The 25,528-nt window shown below is 47.3% G+C and overlaps 2 protein-coding genes and 1 long non-coding RNA gene across 4 annotated transcripts in view; 1 reads left to right on the forward strand and 2 right to left on the reverse strand.

Annotated features, from left to right (window-relative positions):
• Stk40 (serine/threonine kinase 40) overlaps positions 1–7,210 on the reverse strand; it is a 37,536-nt gene extending 30,326 nt beyond the window's left edge. Inside the window, exon 1 of the mRNA XM_052717985.1 lies at positions 7,060–7,210. The gene's annotated coding sequence lies outside the window, so the exon portion shown is untranslated. The remainder of the gene's footprint in view (positions 1–7,059) is intronic.
• A 6,033-nt stretch (positions 7,211–13,243) lies between these two features.
• On the reverse strand, positions 13,244–15,536 carry Lsm10 (LSM10, U7 small nuclear RNA associated). 2 transcript variants are annotated; one of them, XM_052717988.1, is made up of 2 exons: positions 15,409–15,536; positions 13,244–14,007 (listed from the first exon to the last, which is right to left on the reverse strand). In XM_052717988.1, exon 2 carries the CDS (start codon positions 13,981–13,983, stop codon positions 13,615–13,617), a length of 369 nt encoding a protein of 122 aa, XP_052573948.1. In that variant the 5' UTR covers positions 13,984–14,007; positions 15,409–15,536; the 3' UTR covers positions 13,244–13,614. The 2 variants fall into 2 exon arrangements, with proteins under 2 accessions (XP_052573948.1, XP_052573949.1); XM_052717989.1 differs by lacking the exon at positions 15,409–15,536 and adding an exon at positions 15,140–15,393.
• A 171-nt stretch (positions 15,537–15,707) lies between these two features.
• LOC128097465 (uncharacterized) lies at positions 15,708–17,447 on the forward strand. The gene is made up of 2 exons (XR_008213867.1): positions 15,708–16,634; positions 17,024–17,447. It is a non-coding gene; the product is annotated as an uncharacterized LOC128097465 (long non-coding RNA).
• The last annotated feature ends 8,081 nt before the right edge of the window (positions 17,448–25,528 follow it).

Raw genomic sequence — 25,528 nt, forward strand, 5'->3', positions numbered from 1 at the left:
GTGATCATTTCAAACCCTCAGGAGTCTCCAGGGGGCTCCACTAGAAGACCAAGGTGCCAGCGGGGTGGGCCTGGAACAATTTTAGAAGAAAATCATGGGGCTGTGCCCAGGAGGCAAACAGGCACTCTATGCAGTTCCTCTGCAGAAAAGACAGTGCAGCACCGGTCTCTGTGGATGCTGAGGGGGCGCTGGCTGCTGCTGAGGGCAGGTTTCACCAGCAATCTCTCTCAGAAGCCACCAGAACGGGATCCAGGATATTGTGGCCAGTCCAGTCACCAGCTGACTCCCTGCCTCCGGAAGCAGCTGATGTGACAACAAGTATCTGTCAGGGCGTGTGGGTGTCAGAGGAAGGGACAGTCTTAAGAGCTCTTTCTCAAGCTTTGCTGGCCCAGTATCTCCCATCCAGAAAAGCAGCCAGGCACACTGGCTGGCAGACATTTGTGAGGGGGCCTTGTGCCATGTGCAAGGGATATCGGAACAGTGGCTGACAGCTCTCCTGCTCTAGCTCACAGGCTCACAGCAAGGAAGATCCTAGCATGTGACTCAGAGGCCCTTCAGCTCAAAATATCAGTTACAGCTTGGTGTGGTTGACTCAACCCAAGAACAGGCCTGCCACAGGGTCCCATATGGAGTTCAAGTATTGTCACCCCGAATATCGGAAACCAGGCAAAGAGAAGCAACAGAGATCAAAGAAGGATGGCTAAGTCTGAGAGTCACCTTCCTGTCCACTGTGGGACCTGAACACCGCTTTCTGTGCTCACAGCCTCCTCACCTGGAGGGGAGGGGTGGCACTACCCCGGGAAGAGTGCACCCCCAGAACTGCTCTCAGAACCAACATGCACAAGGGACCAGGTAAATGTCTACCCAGATTTTCAGAATGACACAGGAAAGCCCAGGCTGAGCATGCATGCAGCAATTTCCCCCCTTATCCCACCTTTCACCAGTTTAAAACAAAACAAAAAACAAAACCCTGCCATCACCCTGCAAGAACGGCACTCCAGATCAGAGCCAATACACTACCTCTTTCAGCCTACCTCTGTAAAAAGTTAAGTCAAATTCCACAACTTCGGGCTGAAGATGTAGCTCAGTTGGTAGAGCACTTGCCTAGATTCCCGACACCACAGAAACTAGGCATCGTGGCATATGCCTGTAATCCAGTAGTTAAGAGGTTGAGGCAGGAGACTCACAAGTTCTAGGTCAACTTGAGTGATTTCTAGACTAGCCTGGGCTTTATGAGACCCCATCAAAAAACAAAACAAACACTAAACCAACAACAACGAAAATCTAACTTCAATAGTGAACAACACATTTGGGTTTTCAAGTTTCATGAAATGCTCTTGCCTGTGTGGCCGCCTGCATGGTTAGAGACAGGAAGATGCCAGGTAGGCCCCGTCATTGCAGTGTCCCTCAGATAGGTAGGTATTCAGGGGGATGGGCCCATGTGCTCGGAACCACCAAAAGACTAAACCATGAACCACCACCCAGACACTAACATGAGCACAAGTCTTGCTTGGGTATATACTGCTTGAGGGGTCTTCACTGCAGGCCATGGCCAAACTCAGTAGCTATTCAGAAAACCACATGCTGTGTATGAAACCAAAGCCAGCAAAAAGAAAACTCACATGCCTTGGGCAGAGTGATTCCAGTAGTTCTGGGGATTTATTCTCTAGATATGTGCACACAAGTTCACAAAGATAAATTCACTTCGGGGCCTCTGCATGGCAGAAGAGAAAAGAAACAAGCTACACACATAAACAAATCAAAATGCCCGCAGAGTCAGACAGGAAACAATCTAACCACCCACCAAAAAAAAAAAAAAAATGCTTAACTATGTTCCAGCTCGACAGTGAAATACCATGCAACTATGCAGCCTTTAAGACTAAGTCCATGCCAGCAGAGAAAAATGTCTCTAATACATTATCCCCTCAAAAAGCAGACTGCAAGCCAGGCATGGTGGCACACACCTTTAATCCCAGCGCTTGGGAGGCAGAGGCAGGCAGATCTCTGAGTTCAAGGCCAGCCTGGTCAACAGAGTGAGTTCCAGGACAGACAGGGCTACACAAAGAAACCCTGCCTCAAAGAAACCAACCAACCAACCAACCAACCAACCAACCAAACTGCAGTACTATATGTATACACAATCCTCTTTTGGTTAAAAAAATTAAAAACACCTTTGAATATGCACGGGGAATTTTAGAAGAATCCAAGGAGGGAAGGGGAACTTTCATATTTCTCATTCATGTTCTTCTACATTATTTGATTATTTACCTATAGATTATTATAATGATATTTTTTTCAAGACAGGGTTTCTCTATATAGCTCTGGCTGTCCTGGAACTCACTCTGTAGACCAGGCTGTCCTGGTACTCAGAGATCCACCTGCCTCAGCCTCCTGAGTACTGGGATGAAATGCATGTGCCACCACTGCTCAGCTATAATGATAATTTTTAAGAATCTGAAAATTCGCTGAATCGATTGGAACTGTTAAGTGCAGTGATGGCATCCAATGAGGCTGGGCATCTTGTGACATGGTGGCAGGTGGCAGGTAAGGACCCCAGATGTGTGGAGCTGTAGGCAAGGGGGAGCTAAGGATAGAATGGCGAAGACCAATATGCCTGGTAAGTATAAGCTCCTTCAGACAGCTTGCAAACATGCCTCTGAGGAACTTCCTGCTTGCCACCTGGTAGCCACAGTAGACCACTAATGAAGGCTGCAGGGGGACTCAGCCTCTCTTGGACTGAGACCCCTCTTTTAGCCAAGGGCATTTTTATTGCTCTCCAAATTTACACTTTTAGCAAGTTGATTTCCATATCCCAAAAATATCTTAACTAAGCTTCCAAAGGGACAATGCCAAATGCAAATTCTCGATTAAGGAACATCACAGTGTACTGGATTTTTCCCACCCAAGTTTTGCATAGGCTTTGTACCCTTGGGAAAGGCTCAGACAAGGATGACATAGAGGGCAACAAGACAGACAAAAGGTAACAAAAGGCGGATTAAGGGTAGGTGCTAACACTCTGGAGCCAGACGAGGTGTAGCTCAGTGGGAATTCTCCTATCACACTAAGCTAAACTTGATACCACAGTAACCCGGTTCATCTTAATGCAGGGATGGTTTCTTCTTTTACAGGAGAGGACACTGGGATCTGAATGACTTGCTCAAGGTCATTTGGCTAGCATTGACAGAGCTGGGTTCTAAAGCCAGGTCTGATCACTGGTTAACATGGTTTAAGGTGTCCCTACCTACTTCCCACAGGGAGGAAAGAGAGGAACTTGTCTCCAGGCAGTGGCAGTTCTATTGGGGGCCTCTAAGCAAAGGGGGGACTCTAAGCTCTGTGACTCCAAGATTCTGTGGACTAGGCTCCCTGGGGCCAAAGCCTGGCCAGGATGGAGAAGGGGTAGGATGGGTTCCAGAGTCACACAAGGATGGATGGAAAGTCCCAGCTCTCTTCTCACTGGCTGTTAAACATAGGGCAGATTCCTTAATCCCTTCTGACCCCAGCCAAGCTGTTGAGTAAAGCGGAGACAAGCCCTGCCCTCAGGGGCCATACAGTGTCCAGGATACTCAACAGGGGTCTCTGGTGATTCGAAGGCTTTTGCTGTTGTTGACTTCCTTCCTATTTCTTCAAGAGAAAACACACCCATTGCCCATGAGATGCCCCCCTAATCCAGGATGCTGCCAGCACCAAACCTAATACAAAAGTGGCAGGACATTTTTGGCCAGACCTGGAAGGTGCCAGCCAGGGTGTCCAAAGTCTCACAGAATGTTGGACCAAGTCTCCCCAAGAGTCAAGTAATCCTCTCCCTAAAAGCACTGCCATTCCTATAACACACCTCATCATACCAGCTGTGCCCACACACGAAGACAAGTAACTAGCAAGTCAATTCTGCTCTTCCCAATTCCCATTCCTATGCACTCTCTTCCTTCTGAACCCTCGGGCAGAAAACTTCTTAAAGGCTAAAAAGTCTATGTCTGTCCCTCTTGGGGATAGGTGGCAGTCCGTACGCATATTTAGAGGGGACATCATCCCTCTGTTTGTGCTTCCTGACAGCTGGGGTGTCCTTGAAGTCATCAGGCTTGTAGAGAGCTAAGCCCCAAGAATTCACATTCCCACCCACTGATCCCCACATCTGCCACAGGCAGGAGGGAGATGATCTGCTTTATCTGCTCACTCGGGCGGGTTTAGGAAGGCTTGGCACCCAGGAGGCTGAGAATGGAAGGTGGCAAGTTCAAGGCTGTTCTTCTAAGTCTGAGGACAACCTGGGCAATTATAGAAGGACCTTGTCAAAGAAGAAGCAGAAGCAGCTCTTTGAGGCAGCAGCCCTTCTAGGCATTTGTCCCACAGATACTTCGGGTGGGCTAAATCATATGTATGAAGAAAGTCGGGATGGAGAAATGGCCTACTGGTTAAGAGCAGTTACTGTTCTTGCAGAGGACCTCGGTCCAGGTCACAGGAGCCGTATCAGGTAGCTCATAACCACCTGTAACTCAAGCTCCAGGAGGTCTGGCACCTTCTGACCTCCATAGACACATGCACTCAGTGAACATAAACTCAGGCAACCTCACACATACACCAACTACAAATAATTTGAAAGTCAGTCCAGATAAAAGCCTGTTCAATCAGTTACACTCAAGATGGTGCAGGATGTACCCCAGAATGACAGAATGCACCCCATCAATGAAACCATCTCTAAAACAGCAAGTCAACCACCCATGCAATACTGCCGACCCCCCCCCCATTTTTTTTCCAGAAAGAATACAATAAAATTCGGTGCTCTCAGAACCCCTCAGGACAGTCCTGACAGCTCAATGGAAGGCAATGAAACTATCATTTATCAAGCATTTACTACCCAGTGCATGCTGAATACTAACCCTGCAACATCTATCTTAATCCTCCCAACCGCCCTTTTGGGGGAAGTAGTCCCACTTTTTCTTTTTACAATGAGAACTCTGGGCATGGAGAGACGATGTAGCCCCTGGTGGCTAGTAGGGCTGGGATTAGAACCGGATCCGTTTGAGCCTCTACAACCTACTGTCTTATCCATTAAAGGGACAAGAGTGAAAACATAACACCCTCACGACTGGCCTTCTGGGAGGGAAGTCCTTCCTTCCAGCTGTTTAGGCAACCTGCAGTCTCAGAAAGAGAAGGGCGTGTGTGCCAGGCCCTGCAAAGGGTTAGCCACCTAACACTGGTCGCAAGTGGTGCCTCCTCAAGGCAGATCCAGTATGCCTACGCCAGCTCTCCTCTTGGAGAAGGGTGGTGGTCTCTGACGAGGTCTCTGGGTCTTTCACCCTCTTCAGTCCTTCATCTCTCTTGAGCAGAGAAAGCTATCTAAAACATGGATCCAGTCATGCTACTCCCTGGCGAAAAGCTTTTTACTAGCCTCTCACTGCACTGGGCATAAAGTCTCAAACTATCAATGAGAACTTCATTTCCTCATCAACTTCTTTGGCTTCCCTTTGTACTATGTCGGCGTCCAACCACTCCCCTGAGCAAGCTGAGGTTTCTGAATAAACTCTAATGTTCTGCTCTCTGCCTCTCTGTAATTCTCTCCATACAGCATCTTCCGCTTTATTCTCTCCTGGCTAAGACCCCCTTCCTCTCCTTCTAGCCTGAACCCTGGTCAACACTGTCCACTCTTCCTAAGCACCCCTCCACTCCATGCTTCCCCGTCCCAGACTGAGCTAGCAGCGTCCAATCCTGGGCCCCCTCTGCATTCAGTTCCTGCTGCTTTTTTGTAGATCACATTACAACTATCTGCTTGCAGGTCAGTTCCCTCTAACTAGATAGTGAACCAGTTCAGATAAGAATCTCTTATCTGTGCTGTTCGTTAACTTCTTAACTCTCCATAACAATTCTTTTATCATTACTGATGTTTTCCAAATGAGGACACTGAGACAAAGCGTCCAGGGTCACACAAGCAGAAAGCTGCTGCACCAGAATTTGAGCTTAGGCCCACACACACCTTTTAATTCCAGAATTTAGGGAGTATGGCTCCAAAGCCTACCAATACTACACAGCACTTACCTCGGTAGGCAAGACCCTTTTGTTATGTGAAGAATGAATGAATGAATGAGTGAATGAGGGCTATCTCTGGCAGATCTAGGTCTAATCTACAAAATGGCATAATAGTGTCATTAAGGAGGGCAGGAGAAACTCACGGCACTGTTTACAAATAAGGACTCTCTGGGCCCGACGGTTTAGCTCTTCCTTATCTCATGCAAAACTACTCAGTCAAGAGGGAAAGGTGCCCAGCCCAGCATGACTACCCTCTCCAGTGATTCTCCAAACCAGCAAAGCCAACCGGTTTCCTTCAGTGGCTTAAAACAGAGCAAAGTCTATCCTGCCACTGAAGGCGGCTGTCATCTCTTCCTTCCGCCAACAACCTGGGGGGTGGGGGGTGGACAGAGAAGCCACCGGGAATCCGAAGGCTCCTACCCAATGTTGAAAGGTGGGGCCAAGCAGCGTAGGAATGGGCGGGCCTGCCCAGGACAGCAGGTGAAACACTGACCACAGCAAGCTCTCCCACGGTGAAGACCGGCCCAACGTGGATCTGGCAAGCAGGTAGCTGTGACTCGCACCTGAACGCCGCCCAGGATGTGAGAATTCCCCAGCAGCGAGGGTGTCGGTGCCAACGGGTGAGGGCTCCAGGAGGAAAGCCTTGGCTGGCTCTCCCTGGGGACTCGTCCTAACTTTCAAGTCACTCGCTAGGTCAGGAGAGAAGCATGGAGAAACGGGGGGGGGGGGGGGGGTCTCTCCAGGGGAAAACTCAGCGTGGGTCCAACGCCGGCTACTTCAGTGACGGGCTGAGTGGGTCTGGGCAAGGCGGGCAGTGCCCACTCCCCGGGGTTGCGGCGAAGACCCAGGCTCCCGGCGGTCGCCGCCCCCGCCGCTGGGAAAGACAGACGGCCGACGGCGGAGGGAACATCGGCTAGTGCCGTTTCTGTCGCGCTGGACAGCTTCGGGCTGTCACCGGGGTCCCTCCGCCACGGTCACCGAGGCCCGCCCCACCAGCATTCAGCCCCCACCCGGCTCCGCGTCCCAGGACCCCGGACTCACCTTTCCCGGGGGTTCAGCGCTGTTCGCCCATAGTCCGCAGCCCGGAGCCGGGGCTGCTCGGCACTCCGTCCCGGTGGCCGGGGCCGGGCCGGGGGCGTGGGAGACACTCACCGCCGCCTCCCAGCGCAGCCGCCGGAGCCGCCGCCGCCGCCTCCCTCCATGGCTGCGGCGCCGCCACCTGACAACGGAAGTGACGCATCGTCCCGCGGCCCCACTCCCCGCCCCCTCGCCTGAGTCTGGGGTTGGGGCGCCATCTTGAGGACGGGCGGAAGCCTTCAGGCAGAAGGCCCAGATAAGATCGCCGATTGGTTCTGGGTGGAGTCTGGGTCGGAATCTGTAAAACGACTGGACAGTCAAGGGGCGGTACTTACCTCTAATCTACATCTACGGGGGCTGGAACGGAGGCGCCGCCCAGCCTTGCCTCTGCAGAACCTTGCTAACCCTAGTCTCGCTTTGCTGGGGTTGGGGACGTCTGTAGTGGCTGCAAGAATCGCCAACTGTACTGCATTCATTAGAAAAGCGGCATTTCCTTGATCCTCATTTCTCGGGTTCTGGAGATAAGGCGCTTAGGTTGGGTTCAAGAGAAGACAGGAATTACTGTCGCTACGCTCACAATTCATTTCACTTTAGGCTCTTTAGAAGCCCCGAGGATGGCCAAGTTCACCCAGGACATCCCTAGAGTCTTGTTCAGGGAGATTACAATGAAGAGTTCCAGTGATCGATCTCAACCGGTTATCTACCTCACTCCCTCCTGCCACAGTTTCCGTCCCTTTCTCCTCCTCCAGCAACCACGCCCTCCATGAATCAGCTTCTTGCACCAGCAGATGAGCCCTTTAAAGGGATTGCATCAGTCTGGTGACTCACTGGGGGCCCTCGGAAAGCCTGGCTTCCCTCCACTGCCATGTAGAAGCAGCCAGAAGGGCTCGGTGGCAGCAATACCAGCAGCCATAGTCCCATTCCTTTGTCTCGGAGCTAACGGGTGCTAGACGACTCTCAGTTTTTTCCTCCCCTCTCCCGGGTCATTCTGTATCCACGAGTAGACACACGTGGCCACGCCTATGCACTGCTGGAGGTAAGCGTGCATTTGTCATCTCACAAGGTATTGCCGGGACATGAAGGCTGGTCTTAATGGAAGTCTAGCTGTCGCAGCCAATATTCCTTTCTTAGTTCCTTTGAATGCTTGGTGGATAAGGCTGAATAACAACAGTAGTCAGAACAGCTCCCAAGGTCGTTTCCTTTTTTTTTTTCCCCTCTGTGTAGCTTTGCACCTTTCCTGGAACAAACTCGGTAGCCCAGGCTGGCCTCGAGCTCACAAAGATCTGCCTGCCTCTGCCTCCCAAGTGCTGGGATTAAAGGCTTGCGCCAGCACCGCCCAGCTCCAAGGTTGTTTCTTATGCAAGGTGAAGCACTTTAGAAACCAGTTTACAGTTGTGGAAGCTAGTGCTCCCAGGGGAGTGACCTTTGCAATGACACTCAGCCAATAATGGTTGGGTTGTGGTTTGAAGAAAGTTTGGTGGATTCCAAAAAGGCAAGAGTTTGAATCGATGTTGTTTTTATCACTTACAAGCTAGGTAACTAAGTGCAAACCCTGGCTGTGCAAATGGAGATAACCATCTCTGTGAGGACCCAATAAATTTCAGATCAGCCCACCACACCCAATAAATGCCCACTGATCTCAGTCAGGGAGCCTCTGTGAGGCGCATGACCCAAAGGCAGGCATCCAGAAGCCAGGCCCACTCTGCTTCTCTCTCTGACAAAGGGGGAAAACTCTGACAGGAATGGGTTTTGGCTTTTCCAGATTATCAGTAAGATGAACACTGGGTGCAGACACCACCGTCAGTCCCCACTCCCTATAGACTCTCAGCCGACTTGAAATATAGGATTTTTAACAAAGCAGAGGAGGGAAGGAGGATAAGGAATAGAAACTAAATGTGCCAGCCAGAGGAGATTAAAAGAAACTGTCATCAGGACACCAACTCCAGGATCTCTGGGACATGCATGTGTGGTGACAGTTTCCTGCTGGCTTGTCTACTCCAGTTCCCTGGCAGATGGTGCTGCCATAACACAGGGACACCTGTCATAACAGTTCAGAATGGCTTCTTGACGAGGTACAGGCAGATTGGACTGTCGCAGGAGGAGGGGAGAAGACCTCACCCCCAGGAGCTTCTTCAGGCTTCAGAACCCCAGCTCTCCTTAGTGGCTGGTTTTTAACTTCTCTGTGTCCGGGTTCCAAGCCCTGAGTATGGCAAGGTTTGGTGTTTTTTTGGTTTTGCTTTTTTTGGTGCTTAGGACTGAACCTATGGTCTCTTCCGTGGTATATAGATACTTCACCACTGAGCTTTATCTCCAGTGCTTTTGTTTTTGAGACAGAGTCTCAGTAAGTTGCTCACGCTGGCCCCTCCATTCAGTCTATGGTACTAGCTGGCCTTGAACTTGTATCCTGCCTTAATCTGCCTATCCGCCTGGATTCTAGGCCTGCACCACAGTAAAGTCAAGGCCAGCTTATGCTACATGAGACAGTGTGTTAAAAACAAACACAGAATTTTATGGACTCTGGTACTAGGCAGGCCTGATTTCAAACCCCCACTCTGTTGTCCACCTTGAGCACATCGTTTTGTACATCTGTCTGATGAGGCTGCTAATACCCAGGGTGAGACTGCAGCTTTGTCCCTGTGGAGCTCACCAAGCTCCCAACACAGGGCATAGCAGCCGTGACTACTTCTGACCACCATTCTGCAGCACTGATTTAACCCGACCACAGGCTGGGGAAAGAGTCTCCTCCCTCTGAGCCTATTTCTTCAGCCATGACATAATGGAGTGGGCCCATGGTTCTTAGCCTTCCCACCTTTCAAGACTTTTAACTGTTCTTACCTCCAAAGGTCATTTTATCCTTTTCAATGATAACACCTTTCCTCCTGCCCCCACCCCAACTTTGGAGACAGGGTCTTACTATGTATCTCTGGCCTAGAACTCACTGTATAAGCAGACCAGGCTGGCCTTGAACTCAAAATCCACCTGCCTCTGCCTCTGAACACTAGGACCAAAGGCATGCCACCACCCCCAGCTGGTCACTTACACAGCCTTATATCATAGCCATTAAGTGGGTGGTCAGAACTAGCTAGTGAGCATGCCCACCTTGCTGTTGGTATAATTCTACCCCCTTGCAGAGTCTAAGCTGCTTTCATCACTCTTCACATACTGTACTGTATCTCTAGGTCCTTCTGGAACATTCATGAAAACTTCAAGGGTCCTGGGTATCCTTGTTGGCCCTTCAGCCAGAGTTGCCTGACTAGAGCTCATTGGACTGGTTTAAGTCCCATCTGCCGAGCCAAGCCGAGAGGTAGAAATATCAATGTCCCCTGGACGTCTCAGGCGTGAGCCAACACGTAAGCTACATGCCCATCTAGCTCTCAGAGCTTCAGTGGGCTACTCCCTACATACAGCAGCCCCCTCCCCCACAAATTCTCTCCAAGAATGAGAGATGGATATGAACAATGCTGCTTGAGCATTCAGAGTGCTTGGGGGTTCTGCCATCATTGAGACCCCCCCACACACACACTTTGGCTGCAGGAAGGGTAGATGTGAAAGCTTGAGCAAATGCCATGGCATTCTAGACCCCAATGCCATCTTGAAACACACAGCCATCTTTTCCTTGGTGTTCCTGGGTCCCTCTTGTTCACAACTAGGTCACTCCCCATTTGTTACCTCAGGGAATAGAAGACACAACAGAATGCAGAGACTATTTTTAGTTTCTGAATTCCAAAAGCCCAGCCTTCAAGAAGGAATGGAAAGAATTTCTATGGAGAAACAAGTGGATGTGGGAACCTGAGACTGGTGTGTGTGTAGAGACTGATAGACAGGCGAGGGGAGGGAGAGCGAGCAAGCAGCGGGGACTCAGGAGCTGCTCGGAGACAGGAGCTAGCTCACTGCCCTCTGTGAGGCAACAAGACTCTCCAGAGAGATGTAACTCCGGAGCTGTGGGCTGCATTTGACCTAACTGATCTAAGATCCAAGAACTTCTTGGGCCTAACAGGACCTGAGGAAAACAGAAAAGAACCTGACATCTAAGCTGGCTGCAGTGGTATACTCCTGGGATACCAGCACTTGGGAGGTGGAAGCAGGAAGACCAAGAGTTCAAGGCCAGGCTAGTACACTTGAGACCCTATCTCAAAAAACAAACAAAACCCTAACAGTGCTGGGTGTAGTGGATCTCATCTTTAATCCCAGCACTTCAGAGGCAGAAGCAGTGAGTTGGAGGTCAGTCTGATCCACGTGAATGCCAGTTCAGCCAGGGCTACAAAGAGAAACTCTTGTCTTTGAAAGAAAGGAGCCAGGCAGACTCCAAGGGTAGATCTCTTGAGTTGAGGCCAGCTTGGTCTGCAGAGCAAGTTCCAAGACAGCCAGCGCTAACACAAACGGTCTCGTAAAAACAAAAACATAACAAAGAAAAAAAAATTCTGTGCTGGAGAGACGGCTCAGCAGTTAAGGTTGTTCTTGCACAGGACCCAGATTCAGTTGCCAGTGCCTACATGATGGGATCACAACTATCCACGATTCCAGTTCCAGGGTAGCCAATGCCTTCTTCTGACCTCTAAGGACACCAGTTATACACACGGTGCCTGTACACACATGTAGGCAGAACACTCATACACACATGATGCATGCCTTTGATCTCAGCACTCAAGAGGCAGAGGCAGGTGGAGTTGAGTCTGAGGCCAGCCTGGTCTACATGTCAAGTTCCATGACAGCCAGGGCTACATAGTGAGACCTTGTCTCAAAAAAAAAAATTAAAAAAAAAAAAAAAAAAAAGCCTAACATTTGAGTCAGGAGTGACTGATGAAGGGGGGTCTTCTGGTCAGGGAGCAACCTTTGAAGGTTGATATCAACCACAGAATCTCAGTGGATGGCATGCTAATTAGATGACCCCCAAATGAGACTCCCTGCCAGGGTAGGGAAGCCCTTAGGATCCAAATTAAGAAAATAAGGGGATTGGTAACACAATTAAATTTCTGAGGTGGGCAAAACAGAAGGTAGAGTGGGTTAAAGAAAACAAATTCTACTTTTTTTCTTTTTTTTTTCCTGGGGGCAGGGTCTTAGAAATTGGAACCAGGCCCTGCGGTGTATTCAGCTGGTAGGACTATGCTTAACATAGGCCCTGGGTTCAATCTCCAGCAAAGCCTCCTCTCAAGGACAACCAGCCCTCCTTGCCCACAGCCTCAGGTCACTTACCCATCTCTCACAGCTCTGCCCACCTGCCCTTCTCATCTAGACACACAGAACTGCTATTCACCCCAAGCTTTCCTACCTCAAGATCCTTGCACGGGTTCCTTTTCTGTCTCCCTGTTTTACTTCCTTGGACCATTTTCTTTCTTCCTGAACTGTTTTGTTTTGGTTTTTCAAAGACAGGGTTTCTCTGTGTAGCCCTGGCTGTCCTGGAACTCACTCTGTAGACTAGGCTGGCCTCAAACTCAGAGATCTGCCTGCCTCTGCCTCCCGAGTGCTGCGATGTATAGCCCAGGCTGAACTCGAACTCATGACCCTCCTGCCTTAGCCTCCCTCCGCAAATCCTACTGGTGTGCACCACCACAACTGGCCTGTTTTTGGTTTTTGTTGTTGTTTTTTTCCCCAAGACAGGGTTTCTCTGTGTAGCCCTGGCTATCCTAGAACTCACTCTGTAGGCCAGTGAACTCAGAGAGATCCACCTGCCTCTGCCTCCCAAGTGCTGGGTTTAAAGGTGTGAGCTGTGGCCACCACCACCCGGCTCATTTTTGTATCTTGAGACAGGATTTCTATCTCAGCCCATGCTGGTCCTCCTGCCTTAGCTTCCTGAGAGCCAGGATTATACCTGTAAACCACTATGCCTGGCTGGGACCGATTTCTTGTTAGCTGAACTTTCAAGCCTGAAGAGAGGGCCCAGGATGCCCCAGACTCTCAGCTTCAGGAAGTAACAGTAAGATGACAGCCCCTTCCCCAAGACTCTCAACAGAAAGGTCACTTTGCACCTGACTGCATGAGTATTCCTAGTAGGTTTCTTCATGTTACCTGCGAAACCTGAACTCCTACTGCTTGGGCCACATTCTAGGCAAACCCGGTGTGCTCCCCAATTGGAACCTGCACTCTGCTCACAGAACCTCACAGAGGCTACAAGAAGCCCAGTGTACACCAGGCAGCATCAGGCACAGACTTGTGTGTATCCAATTGGGTTTTATGAAAAAAGAAACAAACGCCAAGAGAAGTGGAGAGTTAGAGGTGATTCACTCCAAACACAATAATCCTCACTGGCAGAATCGATTACTCCTTGATAGACGTGGTCAGTCCATAAATGGAGATTCCAGATGGAAATGATCAAATAGAGGGATTGTCACCTACCCCAAGGCCACAGACAGAAAGAATTCTGGGTCCCAGAGTGTGTCTGGAAAGTGGAACCCTATGAAAGGCAGCTGTGACAGGTGTTGCTCAAGACACCAGATCACTGGTAGGGAAGGGTGGCAGGAGTTGGCTCAGAACACTGGAGGACCCTGAGGTTGGTACTGGGGGTTCAGTGAGGACACAGCTTCACAGCCTTTTGGAGGGGAACTCTCGTCGACCTTGACCCTTGCCACCAAAGTTGCGCACACGATGGATGATTTGCAGCTGCTGCTCAATGGTGGCAGTGATGTCCACGTCATCTGGGATATGGACGTATCGGACATTACGACCTGTCACAAAGAGGTCATCCAGCTCAACCTGATGTCCCCAGCGGTCAGTATAGGTGACATTGGCCAGGCGGATGTTCATAAAAGCATCCACATTGTCAATGCGTCCTCGGGCTGAACTCTCATCTCGAAGGTCCACGGTGGTTATCTGGCCCTGGAGGCCCTGCAACAGGATGACCAGACTGTTCTCAGAGATGGTTCGCTCCTTCACGGAGTGGCTCAGTGCCATTGTTCCACATTGGCTGGCTGCTCACTGTGGGCAGAAGCACACAGACAGATGTAACTCACCTCTGCCATGCCCTTCAGCTCCACACCAGTGGCCCAGAGGCCTCACTGTGCACTGGAATCACCTGTGGAAATTTTTGCCTGGCCTCCACATCCCACACATCCCAGAGATCTAGATTCATTTGGCTGGGGAGGAGAGGCCCAGGGTTTTTTATTTGTTTTGTTGTTTTGTTTGCTTGTTTTAGAGACAGGGGTTTCTCTGTGCAGTTCTGGCTGTCCTGGAACTCACTCTGTAAACCAGGCTGCCTCCCAAGTGCTGGGAGGTGTGCGCCACCACAACCAGGTTTTTTTTTTTAAGGTCTCATTATATAGCTCTGACTAGCCCGAATTTGATATGTAAACCAATCTGGTCTGGAACTCACAAAGATCCACAAGCCTCTTCCTCACATGTGCTGGGATTCAAGATGGGTACCACCACACCCCGAAAGGTATCCTATTTTTTAATTATTTTGAGATAAGATATCTCTCTATGTAGTCCTGGCTTCCTGGAACTCACTCTCTAGACCAGGCTGGCCTGAAACTCAAGGAGATGCGCCTGCCTCCGCCTCTCTAGTGCAGGGATTAAAGGCCTGCCCCACTATGGCCGGTTTATACTATTTTATTTAACTATTTAAATGTTTTTTTTTCATTTTAAGTTTATACTATTTTTTGTTTTTCTGTTTTGTTTTGTTTTTTTCGAGACAGGGTTTCTCTGTGTAGCTTTGGCGACTTTCCTGGAACTCATCCTGTAGCCCAGGCTGGCCTTGAACTCACTGAGATCCCCTGCCTCTGCCTCCCTCATGTAGGGATTAAAGACGTGCACCACCACCAGCACCCCGGGTAAATTTACACTGATTTTTAAAAGCACCCCAGATAATTCTAATGTGCCGATAAGCTTGAGAACCACTGCTGTAAATTGTAGTTTGTGTATTATCTTCTTCCAGGGACCTGTTAATACGTAATCTAGCGAAGCACGGTGGCACACACTTGTAATACTAACACTCTCCAGACTTAAGAAGTAGGAGCACCCCGAGTTCTAAGCCGGCCTGAACTACATCGTGAGCTCCAGGTCAACCTGGACTATGAAGTGCGACTCTGTTTCAAGACAAAACAAGCCAAACCTGGCCAAGACGCACGCTTTTAATCCCAGCACTCAGGAGGGAGAGGCAGGCGGATCTCCCGAGTTCCAGACCAGTCTGCTCTACAGAGTGACACCCGGCCTTAACACAAACAAAATCCAAAAGAACAGTCTTTGAGACTTCCAGGCAGGTCCAGACTTTAACTCCGGCTCCGCCACTTCCAGGACGGGAGGCCTGGGGGCTTGCCACTAGCGGTCAAGCTGGTTAGTTCCGTCCCGGAAACCGGGTGCCGAGAGCGCCCCTCTCCTCACCGCGCGTAAGGGGTTTGGGAAGAAGAGTCCGCAGCCAGTGCTCCAGGGGAAGAGGCGGTCCGGGTTCCAGCGCGCCCTGCTCCCCACAGTAGACCGCTCGACCCACCGCGTGATGCCTTCCGCTTTCCGCGCGCGACGCCGCCAAAGCCCGCCCGCGTCTAGCTGCGCCACCCACCTCGGCTCAGAGAAACCATGGCAACCGCAGGAGCCCTAGCACGTCAGAGCATGCGCCTCGCAGGCCGCGGACTACAAGTCCCAGGAGGCCCCGCGCACCTCACGCCCCACCCCCTCCTCCGTCTCTGCTTTCCCACTTTTGTAGGCTTGGGGCTTGGAGCTGTGGCTCATAATGGCCTGCCGAGCTGATGGTGCTGGGTGGGAGAGAGCATCCGTAAGAAAATAATCCCAAGGGGAAAAAAAAGATGAACGTTCTTCACCTGACTAAAACTGCGGAATTTGGCCAGGCATGGTGGCACACTCCTTGATTCCAACTACTCCGGAGGCAAAGGCAGGGGGTTTTCTGTGGGTTCGAAGCCAGTCTGTCTGTTCTACATAGAGAGTTCCAGAACAACAAGAGCTCCATAGGTAGACCCTTGTCTCAAAAAGGAAAACAAGCCGGGCGGTGGTGGCGCACGCCTTTAATCCCAGCACTTGGGAGGCAGAGCCAGGTGGATCTCTGTGAGTTCGAGGCCAGCCTGGGCTACCAAGCGAGTTCCAGGAAAGGCGCAAAACTACACAGAGAAACCCTGTCTCGAAAAACGAAAAAAAAAAAAAAAGGAAAACACAGAGCTATGGAGACATGGTTTAGCTGCTAAGCTTTGGCACTTAAGCGCTTATATTATTGCAGATGGCCAAAGTTTGGCAAATTTCACAACTGCCTGTAACTAATTAACAATTAAAAATAAAATCTAGTAAGATTAACTTTTACATATTTTTTCTCTCTCTCTTTCTTTATTTTATTTTATCTTTTGGTTTTTCAAGACAGGGTTTCTCTGTGAAACAGCCCTGGCTGTCCTGGAAGTCACTCTGTACAACAACCTGGCCTCGAACTCACAGGTCCGCCTGCCTCCTGAATGCTGGGATTAAAGGCGTGCGCCACCACTGCCCAGCGGATTCATTTTAATTTTAATTCACCTGCTTGTGTCTGTCTATGTGAAGGTATGCTGTGTGTGAGAGGTGACTGATCTCAGAGTTCAGAAGGCATCAATTCCCTGGAGCTGCAGGCACAGGTAAGCCATCTGACATGGATGCTGGAACTGAACTCAGGTCCTCTGAAAGAGCAGGCTGAGCCATCTCTCCAGATCCTAAAAGTAACATCTTTATTTAAAAAGTCTGTGTGGCCGGGGAGAGAGTGGGGGGTGGGGTGGTGGTGTCACACATCTTTAATCCTAGCACTTGGGAGGCAGAGCCAGGTGGATCTCAGTGAGTTCAAGGCCAGCCTGGTCTACAGAGCGAGTTCCAGGACAGCTAGGGCTGTTTCACAGAGAAACCCTGTCTCAAAAAAAAGTAAAGTAAAATAAAATAAAAAGTCTATGTGTGCTCTTAACTGCTGAGCCATCTCTCCAAAAACAAACAAACAAAAAAACAAAACAAAACTCTGTGTGTGTGTTGGCTACAGGGGCCAGAAGAGGATGTCTGATCCCCTGGAACTGGAGTTATAGTTGTGAGCCTGTTGTAAATTACTTGATGGATGTGAGAACTGGGAACTCAACTCAGGTTCTCTGCAAAAGCAGTGGGTGCTCTTCTTTCATTTTTTGTGGGCCCTGGCCCCCCACTGTGAGTGGCTGTTGCCTTGCTTGCCGACCTTGACCAGATGTCCTCCCTATTCAGATTCCCTGCCGGTTTCCTTCTCACCTAACGTTCTACCGGAGGTTCTTTGTTCCTGTATCCTGCATTTGGTGTAAACAGCTTAGATGCAAAAATGTAGCGAACTTCTGCCCTCCGGGGATCCGCCATTGTGCTGTAAGCTTGTATTTAAGGTTTCCTCCCTTTTTCAATAAACGGCATTCGGCTGGCACTCGGCATTCAGCCTTGGCGAATGACTCGCTGTCTCTTGTCCCTTATTTTTTAATCCACAGCCCCTCGCTCGGACATGGTGAACGGGTGGTGATAGCGCAGGCGTTATCCCTACAATTTTTTAGGAGGGTGGGGTTTGAGACAGGGTCTCTTTATATAATCCTGGCTGTCCTGAAACTTGTTCTATAGACCAGACTGGCCTCAAACTCACAGAGATCTGCCTGCCTCTGCCTCCCAAGTGCTAGGATTATAGGAATGTGCTGTTGTACCCAGATCTCAGGAACCCCCAAAAGACCACCACCGCAGACACCGAATCCTGTATGTAAAAGCAAAGAACCTTTATTCAAGCAAGTTGGAGCTTGGACCCTCCGTGTGTCCGACGCAGTGGTGTGATCACTGTCGGAGAGTGCCAAGCCCAGGCACTCATAGTAGAGGTAGGGGGTGAGGGATTTCCAGGTTCAGGACCTTGATTGGCTGACATTGGTCTAGGGGTATAGGTGTGTGTGCTGAAAATGTTTGGAATGTCAGATATTTCCCCTTAGATGCTGGCCCTCCCTGGATGGGGTCAGTTTATGGCTTTTTCTGGGGACTGGGTGGTACCTGCCAGTAAGCCTGTCATGGCAGCTGTGTCTGGGCCCCTAAGCATGTGGTCAAGCTACTTTGGGCCCTCCACAGTGCCACCACTCTTGACTGAAAAATAACTTTTTAAAAAGTGAGTTATGGCTGGGCGGTGGTGGCGCACACCTTTAATCCCAGCACTCGGGAGGCAGAGCCAGGCGGATCTCTGTGAGTTCAAGGCCAGCTTGGGCTACAGAGTGAGTGCTCCAAAGCTACACAGAGAAACCCTGTATCAGGGGGAAATCGTGAGTTATTTGGGCTGGAGAGATGTCTCAGTGGTTAAGAGCAATGGCTGTTCTTTCAGAGGTCCTGAGTTCAATTCCCAGCAATCACATGATGGCTCACAACCATCTGTAGTGAGATCTGGCGCCCTCTTCTGGTCTGCAGGCATACATGCAGACAGAACACTGTATATGTAATAATAAATAAATAAATCTTTTTTAAAAAGTGAGTTATTTGTTTTTAGTGAGATTTTTGCTTTGAGACTGGGTCTCCTGTAGCCAATGCTGCCTTGAATTCATTATGGCCTGGAGGACCTTGGATCTGATCCTCTGCCCTCTTCCTCCCAAATACTGGGGGGCACCTTGCTGGCCCTGGTCCTTCTCTATCTGATCATATTGTTACCAAGTAGCGTCTGCTTGGCTCACTGTGTTATGCCAATAACACTGAAATTATGAGTTTTGGAAAAAGAAAAAGCTTATTCATGGAGCACCCAAATATAAGACAGAGGTCCCCCCCCAAAAAAAAACCTGCCTTCCCTAGACCGGATGGCTTGAGCTGTAGAGAAAGCAATTGGGGGAAAAGATGTGAATGATTTGTGTTCTGCACAGGGGTTATCAGACTACCCAGATCATCACAGGATACCTGCCCTGAAAATTCCACAGTTTTCCTGTTGTGTGGAGTTTGGTCCAGATTCAAAGGTCACCCACGGGACACTTGTACAGGCCGAGGGGAAGGACTGGTGGTTTCAACCAGTTTGAGTGGCTGCCGAGTTCCTGAAAAACAAAGAACCAAACAAACAAAAAACCATAGACAACTATTGTTAATATTCTGACCTGCTCCCTTGAAATCCTGCCCCTTGGGGCCACCCTGTGTCCTGACTTAGAAGCCTCTTCTTAAGGAAAAACTCCACACCTTCCTCTCTCTCTGTCTCTCTGTCTCTCTGTCTCTGTCTCTCTCCACTCTCATGAGGCGTGTACTCCTCTACCCCCCCCCGTTGTTTCTCTCTTCTCTCCTCTTTCCTTCTTTCCTATCTTCTCTCCGTCTATTATAATAAACCATTTCCTCGAGGATATAGTATCTGGGTTGTGAATGTCCACCTGCCGTCCCTCTGGCATGCCCGCATGGAGTGGGTTGCCCGCCAGCCCACTGCTGCATCTGCCCAGCATGCCAGCATGCTTCTCTGCATGCGTGGGATACCCTCGGGGTCCCCACATAATCTATCATAACAACTATTCCCATCAGAATCTAGGTCAGAGTTACCTGTGCAGTAAAGGGACTGGGAGTAAACTGCTAAGGCTCCCTTTAGACCTGGGGACAAGGTTCCACCAGGCTTCCCCGGGTCCAGCACCCTTTTCCATCTTGCCTACTCTGCCACTCTGAGTCCCATGCCCATCACTCAGCCCAGACTGCTCTACAGATGTCCTTTCTCCAGGTATCTCTGTGGCATATTCTCATGTCCTACTGGTACATGGAAGTCACCCGGGGACAAATTCACCCAGACCTTACCAAAAGTAGGTTTTCTTATTTTTGTGGCTTGCTACCACTATTTTTTAAACTACCTAAGCTGGGTACTATGGTGATATTTTATTTGTATTAAAATGTTATTTGTATGTTAATAAATAAAGTTGCCCGGGGGTCAGAGCTATTAGCAAGCCATAGGAAAGCAGGGCAGTGGTAGCGTACGCTTATAATTCCAGCACTTGGTAGGCAGAGCTGGGTAAGTCTCTGTGTGTTCAGGGATACAGCCATTATTGGATACACATGCCTTTAATCTTAATACTAATCATGGAAAACCTGGAGGCCTATACAGACAGGCTGTGAGGAGGCGGTCATGTGGTTGGGTTTACAACCAATGAGAAGGCAGGACAGGAACTCTATATAAAGACTTTAACACAGGGGTAGCTCTGGTTCGGTGGGCAGGAGGAAGGGTAAGGTTTTAGCTCTTAGCTCTGACCTCTTGGCTTTCTTCTTTGCATTGGTTCTGTGTTTCTTATTTAATAAGAAGGTTGGATACATCTACATTTGGCGCCCAACGTGACAAGAATTCATTAAAAACCGCTTGGCTTGGCTTGGCGGCAGGTCCGGTTTCCAGCCTGGGCGGCCCGGCTGCCTAGCTTGGGCCCAGGCCTGACTGACCCGCAGCTGGAGCTACTTGCAACTGCTACAAACAACTCAGACCTGCCCTGCTGAACAGGGCCCCTGCCTGTAAAGCCAAGGCTTGACTCGGCTCAAGCGGCTACACTTTTCTCTCTCTCTCTCTCTCTCTCTCTCTCTCTCTCTCTCTCTCTCTCTCTCTCTCTCGCTGGATTCACACCTCGAACACCAGGTGGCTGTGAAATTCCCTGGGATTCTACTGTTCTACCCAGACTTGGTAAGTCAATTAACATATCTATTTAAAAGAGAATTTTTTTCTACATTAAAAAAAAAATGGGCTTTATGTGTACATTGGAAGAAAATTGGGCTTTGTTTGAAATTTTAGGCACTCTGACAATGGAACAACTATATGAAAAGATTAATATTGATCGAATTATTCAGTTTATTACTTTTCTTATCCTCATTTTACTATTTAAAAAGATCGTCAACTTAAGTGCCAGGATAACAGTCTTAGAAAAACTTGTTAAACCGGTAAAAATGAATTATAGAGAAATTCAAATTCAGACAGAAGAAATAGTGAAGTTGTTTCAAAATTGGATCATAAGGTTACAGAAAGAAAGCCAGTTTTCACACAATCACCCTTAATTTATCCAGTAGCCGTACAGCAGCTACCTGATGAAGAGAATGAACAAAATACTTGGGTTCCAGTTGAAATGTTAGACTTACGAAGATTTAAGGAGGCAATAGCATCTTATGGCATGCACTCCCCATATGTAAAGCAAATGTTAAACACCTGGTCAACTTGTAATAGGATTCTACCAAAGGACTGGCGGGAATTGGCACAGGCTGTTCTTGAACCCGGACAAAATCTCCAGTGGAAAATGTGGTTCAGTAATGAGGCTAAAAATATAGAAAGACAATGGAGGGATAGCGGAATACAAGTCTGCCAGGATCAGCTTATTGGCGAAGGCCAATATGCTTCAGTACAAACACAATGTTCATATGATGTCCAAACCCTAGTTCTATGTAAAACGGCAGCTTTGAATGCATGGGACAGAGTTGAAGAACCAGGAAAAAAAACTGAGTCATTTACAAAGGTTATACAGGGCCCCAAAGAATCTTTCACAGATTTCTTACAAAGATTGACTTCAGCAGTACAAAAAATGGTCCCGAATTCAGAGGCTAGTCAGATAATAATTGAATCTTTAGCCTTTGAGAATGCAAATGCAGCGTGCAAAAGAATAATCAGGCCGTTAAAGGCAAGATCTGCACCTTTGGAAGATTGGATTAGAGATACAGTTAATGTAGAGGCTTATGATCATGATGATATGTGGGTAGGAAAAGCAATTTCAAAAGGTTTGAGCAATGTTAGATGTTTTGGATGTGGAAAGCAAGGACATTTGAAAAGGGGTTGTAAACAGGTCATTCCTAGAAATAATGTTTCTTCAAGGAACACTGGCAACAGAATGTCCCTTCCTTCTGGAGTATGCAGAAGGTGTGGTAAGGGAAAACACTGGACCAACGAATGTAGATCAACAAGGGACAGACAGGGTAACCCTCTGCCTCGAGCTTCGGGAAACTCCCAGAGGGGCCTCAGGCAGCCCCCCACAGTAAATCCAGTTCAAACCTTTCCTGCAGTTGTAGAGGAAACCCCTACTCAAAGCAACTAAATAACCAAATGTCTATTGGAATAAATCATGTTAGTCGAGATGATGAAACAGAGAAAATAGGAAATACAGGAAAAAAACATAAAGAAAATTTTTTGGCAAACTTCTATTAATGAACAAAGACCAAAACTAACAATAAAAATAAATGGTGTTTTGTTGTCTGGTCTGGTAGACACAGGTGCTGACATTACCATAATTGCACCAGAATTTTGGCATCCAACTTGGCCTCTTCAGGAGGTAAACATTCAACTCTTAGGAATTGGGACATTATCTAGAGTGAAACAAAGTGTAAGATGGCTTGAATGTATAGGTCCAGAAGGACAGAAAGGAAAATTAAAACCATATATGGCTAACATAGCTATGAACCTGTGGGGTCGAGACTTGTTACAACAATAGAATACTCAGATTAATATCCCTCCAATCTCAGAAACAAATCATAAATTAGTACATGTTTCTGAGAGAAATATTAAGAGATATTATTCTTTTTTTTTTTTTTTTTTTTTTTTTTTTTTTTTTGGTTTTTTTGAGACAGGGTTTCTCTGTGTAGCTTTCCGCCTTTCCTGGAACTCGCTTTGGAGACCAGGCTGGCCTCGAACTCACAGAGATCCGCCTGGCTCTGCCTCCCGAGTGCTGGAAGAGATATTATTCTAATGAGTGCTCACCAACCATCCATGTCATACAAGAACAGGGCACAACAACTGATAATCTTCCAAAAACATTAACAGCTCTGCCTTTAAAATGGTCAACAGACAAGCCTGTATGGGTTCAGCAATGGCCTTTAACAACAGAGAAACTCCAGGCTTTACAAGAGCTGGTGGAAGAACAGTTAAATGCTCATCATATTGAAGAATCAACTAGCCCTTGGAATTCTCCTGTATTTGTTATAAAAAAAAAAAATCTGGTAAATGGAGAATGGTAACAGACCTTAGAGCAATTAACAAAGTAATTCAGCCAATGGGCTCTTTACAAACTGGAATTCCTTTACCTACTCTGTTACCAAAAGGCTGGCCTCTCATAGTTATTGATTTAAAAGACTGTTTCTTTTCAATACCCTTACAAGAAAAAGACAGAGAAAGATTTGCTTTCACAGTGCCTACTTATAATAATTCTCAACCGGTTAAAAGATTTCAATGGAGGGTTCTCCCACAGGGAATGTTGAATAGCCCAACTTTGTGCCAATATTTTGTAAAACAGCCATTAGAAGTGGTACGTAAAAAATTTCCTAAATCTATAATTTATCATTATATGGATGACATTTTATTAGCTGATTCAAATGCAGATACTTTAGAAAGAATGTTTGAAAAAGTAAAGAAAATTTTGCCTTGCTGGGGATTACAAATTGCTTTAGAAAAGGTACAAAGAGGAGATTCTATTAATTATTTAGGATATAAAATAGAACTTCAAAAAATTAGACCTCAAAAAGTGCAAATTAGGAGAGATCGACTACAGACTCTTAATGACTTTCAAAGATTATTTGGAGACATTTCTCATCTAAGAACTATTGTTGGGGTAAAAAAATGATGAACTGAATAATTTGTTTAAAACCTTAGAAGGTGGCCGGGCGGTGGTGGCGCACGCCTTTAATCCCAGCACTCGGGAGGCAGAGCCAGGCAGATCTCTGTGAGTTCGAGGCCAGTCTGGGCTACCAAGTGAGTTCCAGGAGAGGCGCAAAGCTACACAGAGAAACCCTGTCTCGAAAAATAAAAAAAAAACCTTAGAAGGTGATAAGGACTTAAATAGTCCAAGAGAATTATCACCTGAAGCTGAGAAAGAATTGGCCTTGGTAGAAAAGAAAGTACATGAAGGGCACGTAGATCGTATTGATCCAAAGCTGGATTGCATTTTGGTTATTTTACCTTCTAGGCATTCCCCAACAGGAATATTAATGCAAAGGGAAGATATTATATTGGAATGGATATTTTTACCAAATAAACCAAATAAAAAATTTAAAACTTATGTGGAAAAAATCTCTGACTTGATTTGGAAAGGAAAATTGAGACTTCGTCAATTAGCAGGAATAGACCCAGCAGAAATTGTCGTACCTTTAACTAAGGAGGACATTGAAAAATTATGGATAGAAAATGAAGCTTGGCAAAAAGCTTGTAGTAATTTTTTGGGAGAAATTAACAGCAAATATCCCAAAAGCAATAGAATTGATCTTATAAAGAGAGCTGATTGGATCTTGCCTCGAATTGTGAGGAAAAAACCCATATCTGGAGTTCGTACATTTTATACAGATGCCAACAAACAAGGAAAGGCAGGTTACAAATCAGAAAATTTAAGTAAAGTGGTTCAAAGTCCTTATAATTCAGTTCAAAAATCAGAATTGTATGCTATTCTGTTGGTATTAATGGATTTTTCAGAACCTCTCAATATAGTAACTGACTCTCAGTATGCTGAAAGAGTAGTATTACATATTGAGACTGCAGAATTTATCCACGATGCTTCAGAATTAACTTCATTATTTATTCAATTACAAGATACAATCAGAAAAAGGAGTCATCCTTTATATATAACTCACATCCGATCCCATACTGGTCTGCCAGGCCCTCTAGCACAAGGCAATAATGAGATTGATAAATTATTGATAGGAAATGTGCTGGAGGCCTCAGAATTTCATAAAAAACATCATGTAAATAGTAAAGGTTTAAAAAAGGATTTTTCCATAACCTGGCAACAAGCCAAAGAAATAGTAAAGAAATGTCCTACTTGTTCCTTCTACAATCAAACACCATTACCAGCAGGATGTAACCCAAAGGGTACTCAGAGGAATGAAATCTGGCAGATGGACGTGTTTCACTTTGCAGAATTTGGAAAACTGAAATATGTACACCACACTATCGATACTTATTCAGGATTTCAATGGGCAACTGCTTTGAGTTCTGAAAAAGCTGATTCTGTAATCACTCATTTGCTAGAAGTTATGGCCATTATGGGTATACCTGCACAAATCAAAACTGATAATGCTCCATCATATGTCTCTGTTAAAATGAAACAGTTTTTTGCTTATTATAATATAAACCATGTTACAGGTATACCACATAATCCTACAGGTCAAGCAGTTATAGAAAGATCAAACAGAACTCTGAAGGATATGCTAAATAAACAAAAAGGAGTAACAAAAAACCCCAGAAACAGACTACATAATGCTCTATTAACTTTGAATTTTCTTAATGCCAATGAGAAAGGAACAACAGCTGCAGAGAGACATTGGATAATAGAAAAAACTACAGAATTAAATCAACCTATATACTTTAAGGATGTGCTGACCTCAGAATGGAAACCAGGGTATGTGTTACGTTGGGGACGAGGTTTTGCTTTTATTTCTACAGGAGAAGATAAGCTGTGGGTACCATCAAAATTGATAAAGGTTTGATTTGAACAAGAGAGACCTCTTAATTAGAGGAGGTGATAGTTCATCAACTATCGTAAACATCCAATTTAAACTAACTTACACCAGTAACACATGCCTTTTCATTTAATCAGATAACTTGTCAAAAAGGAAC

The sequence above is a fragment of the Peromyscus californicus genome, unplaced genomic scaffold (assembly GCF_007827085.1).
Source record: "Peromyscus californicus insignis strain IS unplaced genomic scaffold, ASM782708v3 Scaffold_5__1_contigs__length_169319896, whole genome shotgun sequence".
Taxonomy (NCBI): Eukaryota; Metazoa; Chordata; class Mammalia; order Rodentia; family Cricetidae; genus Peromyscus; species Peromyscus californicus.

Coding starts and splice junctions, on each gene's coding strand:
- Lsm10 (XM_052717988.1), bottom strand. CDS start 13,983: ATGGCACTGAGCCACTCCGTGAAGGAGCGAACCATCTCTGAGAACAGT.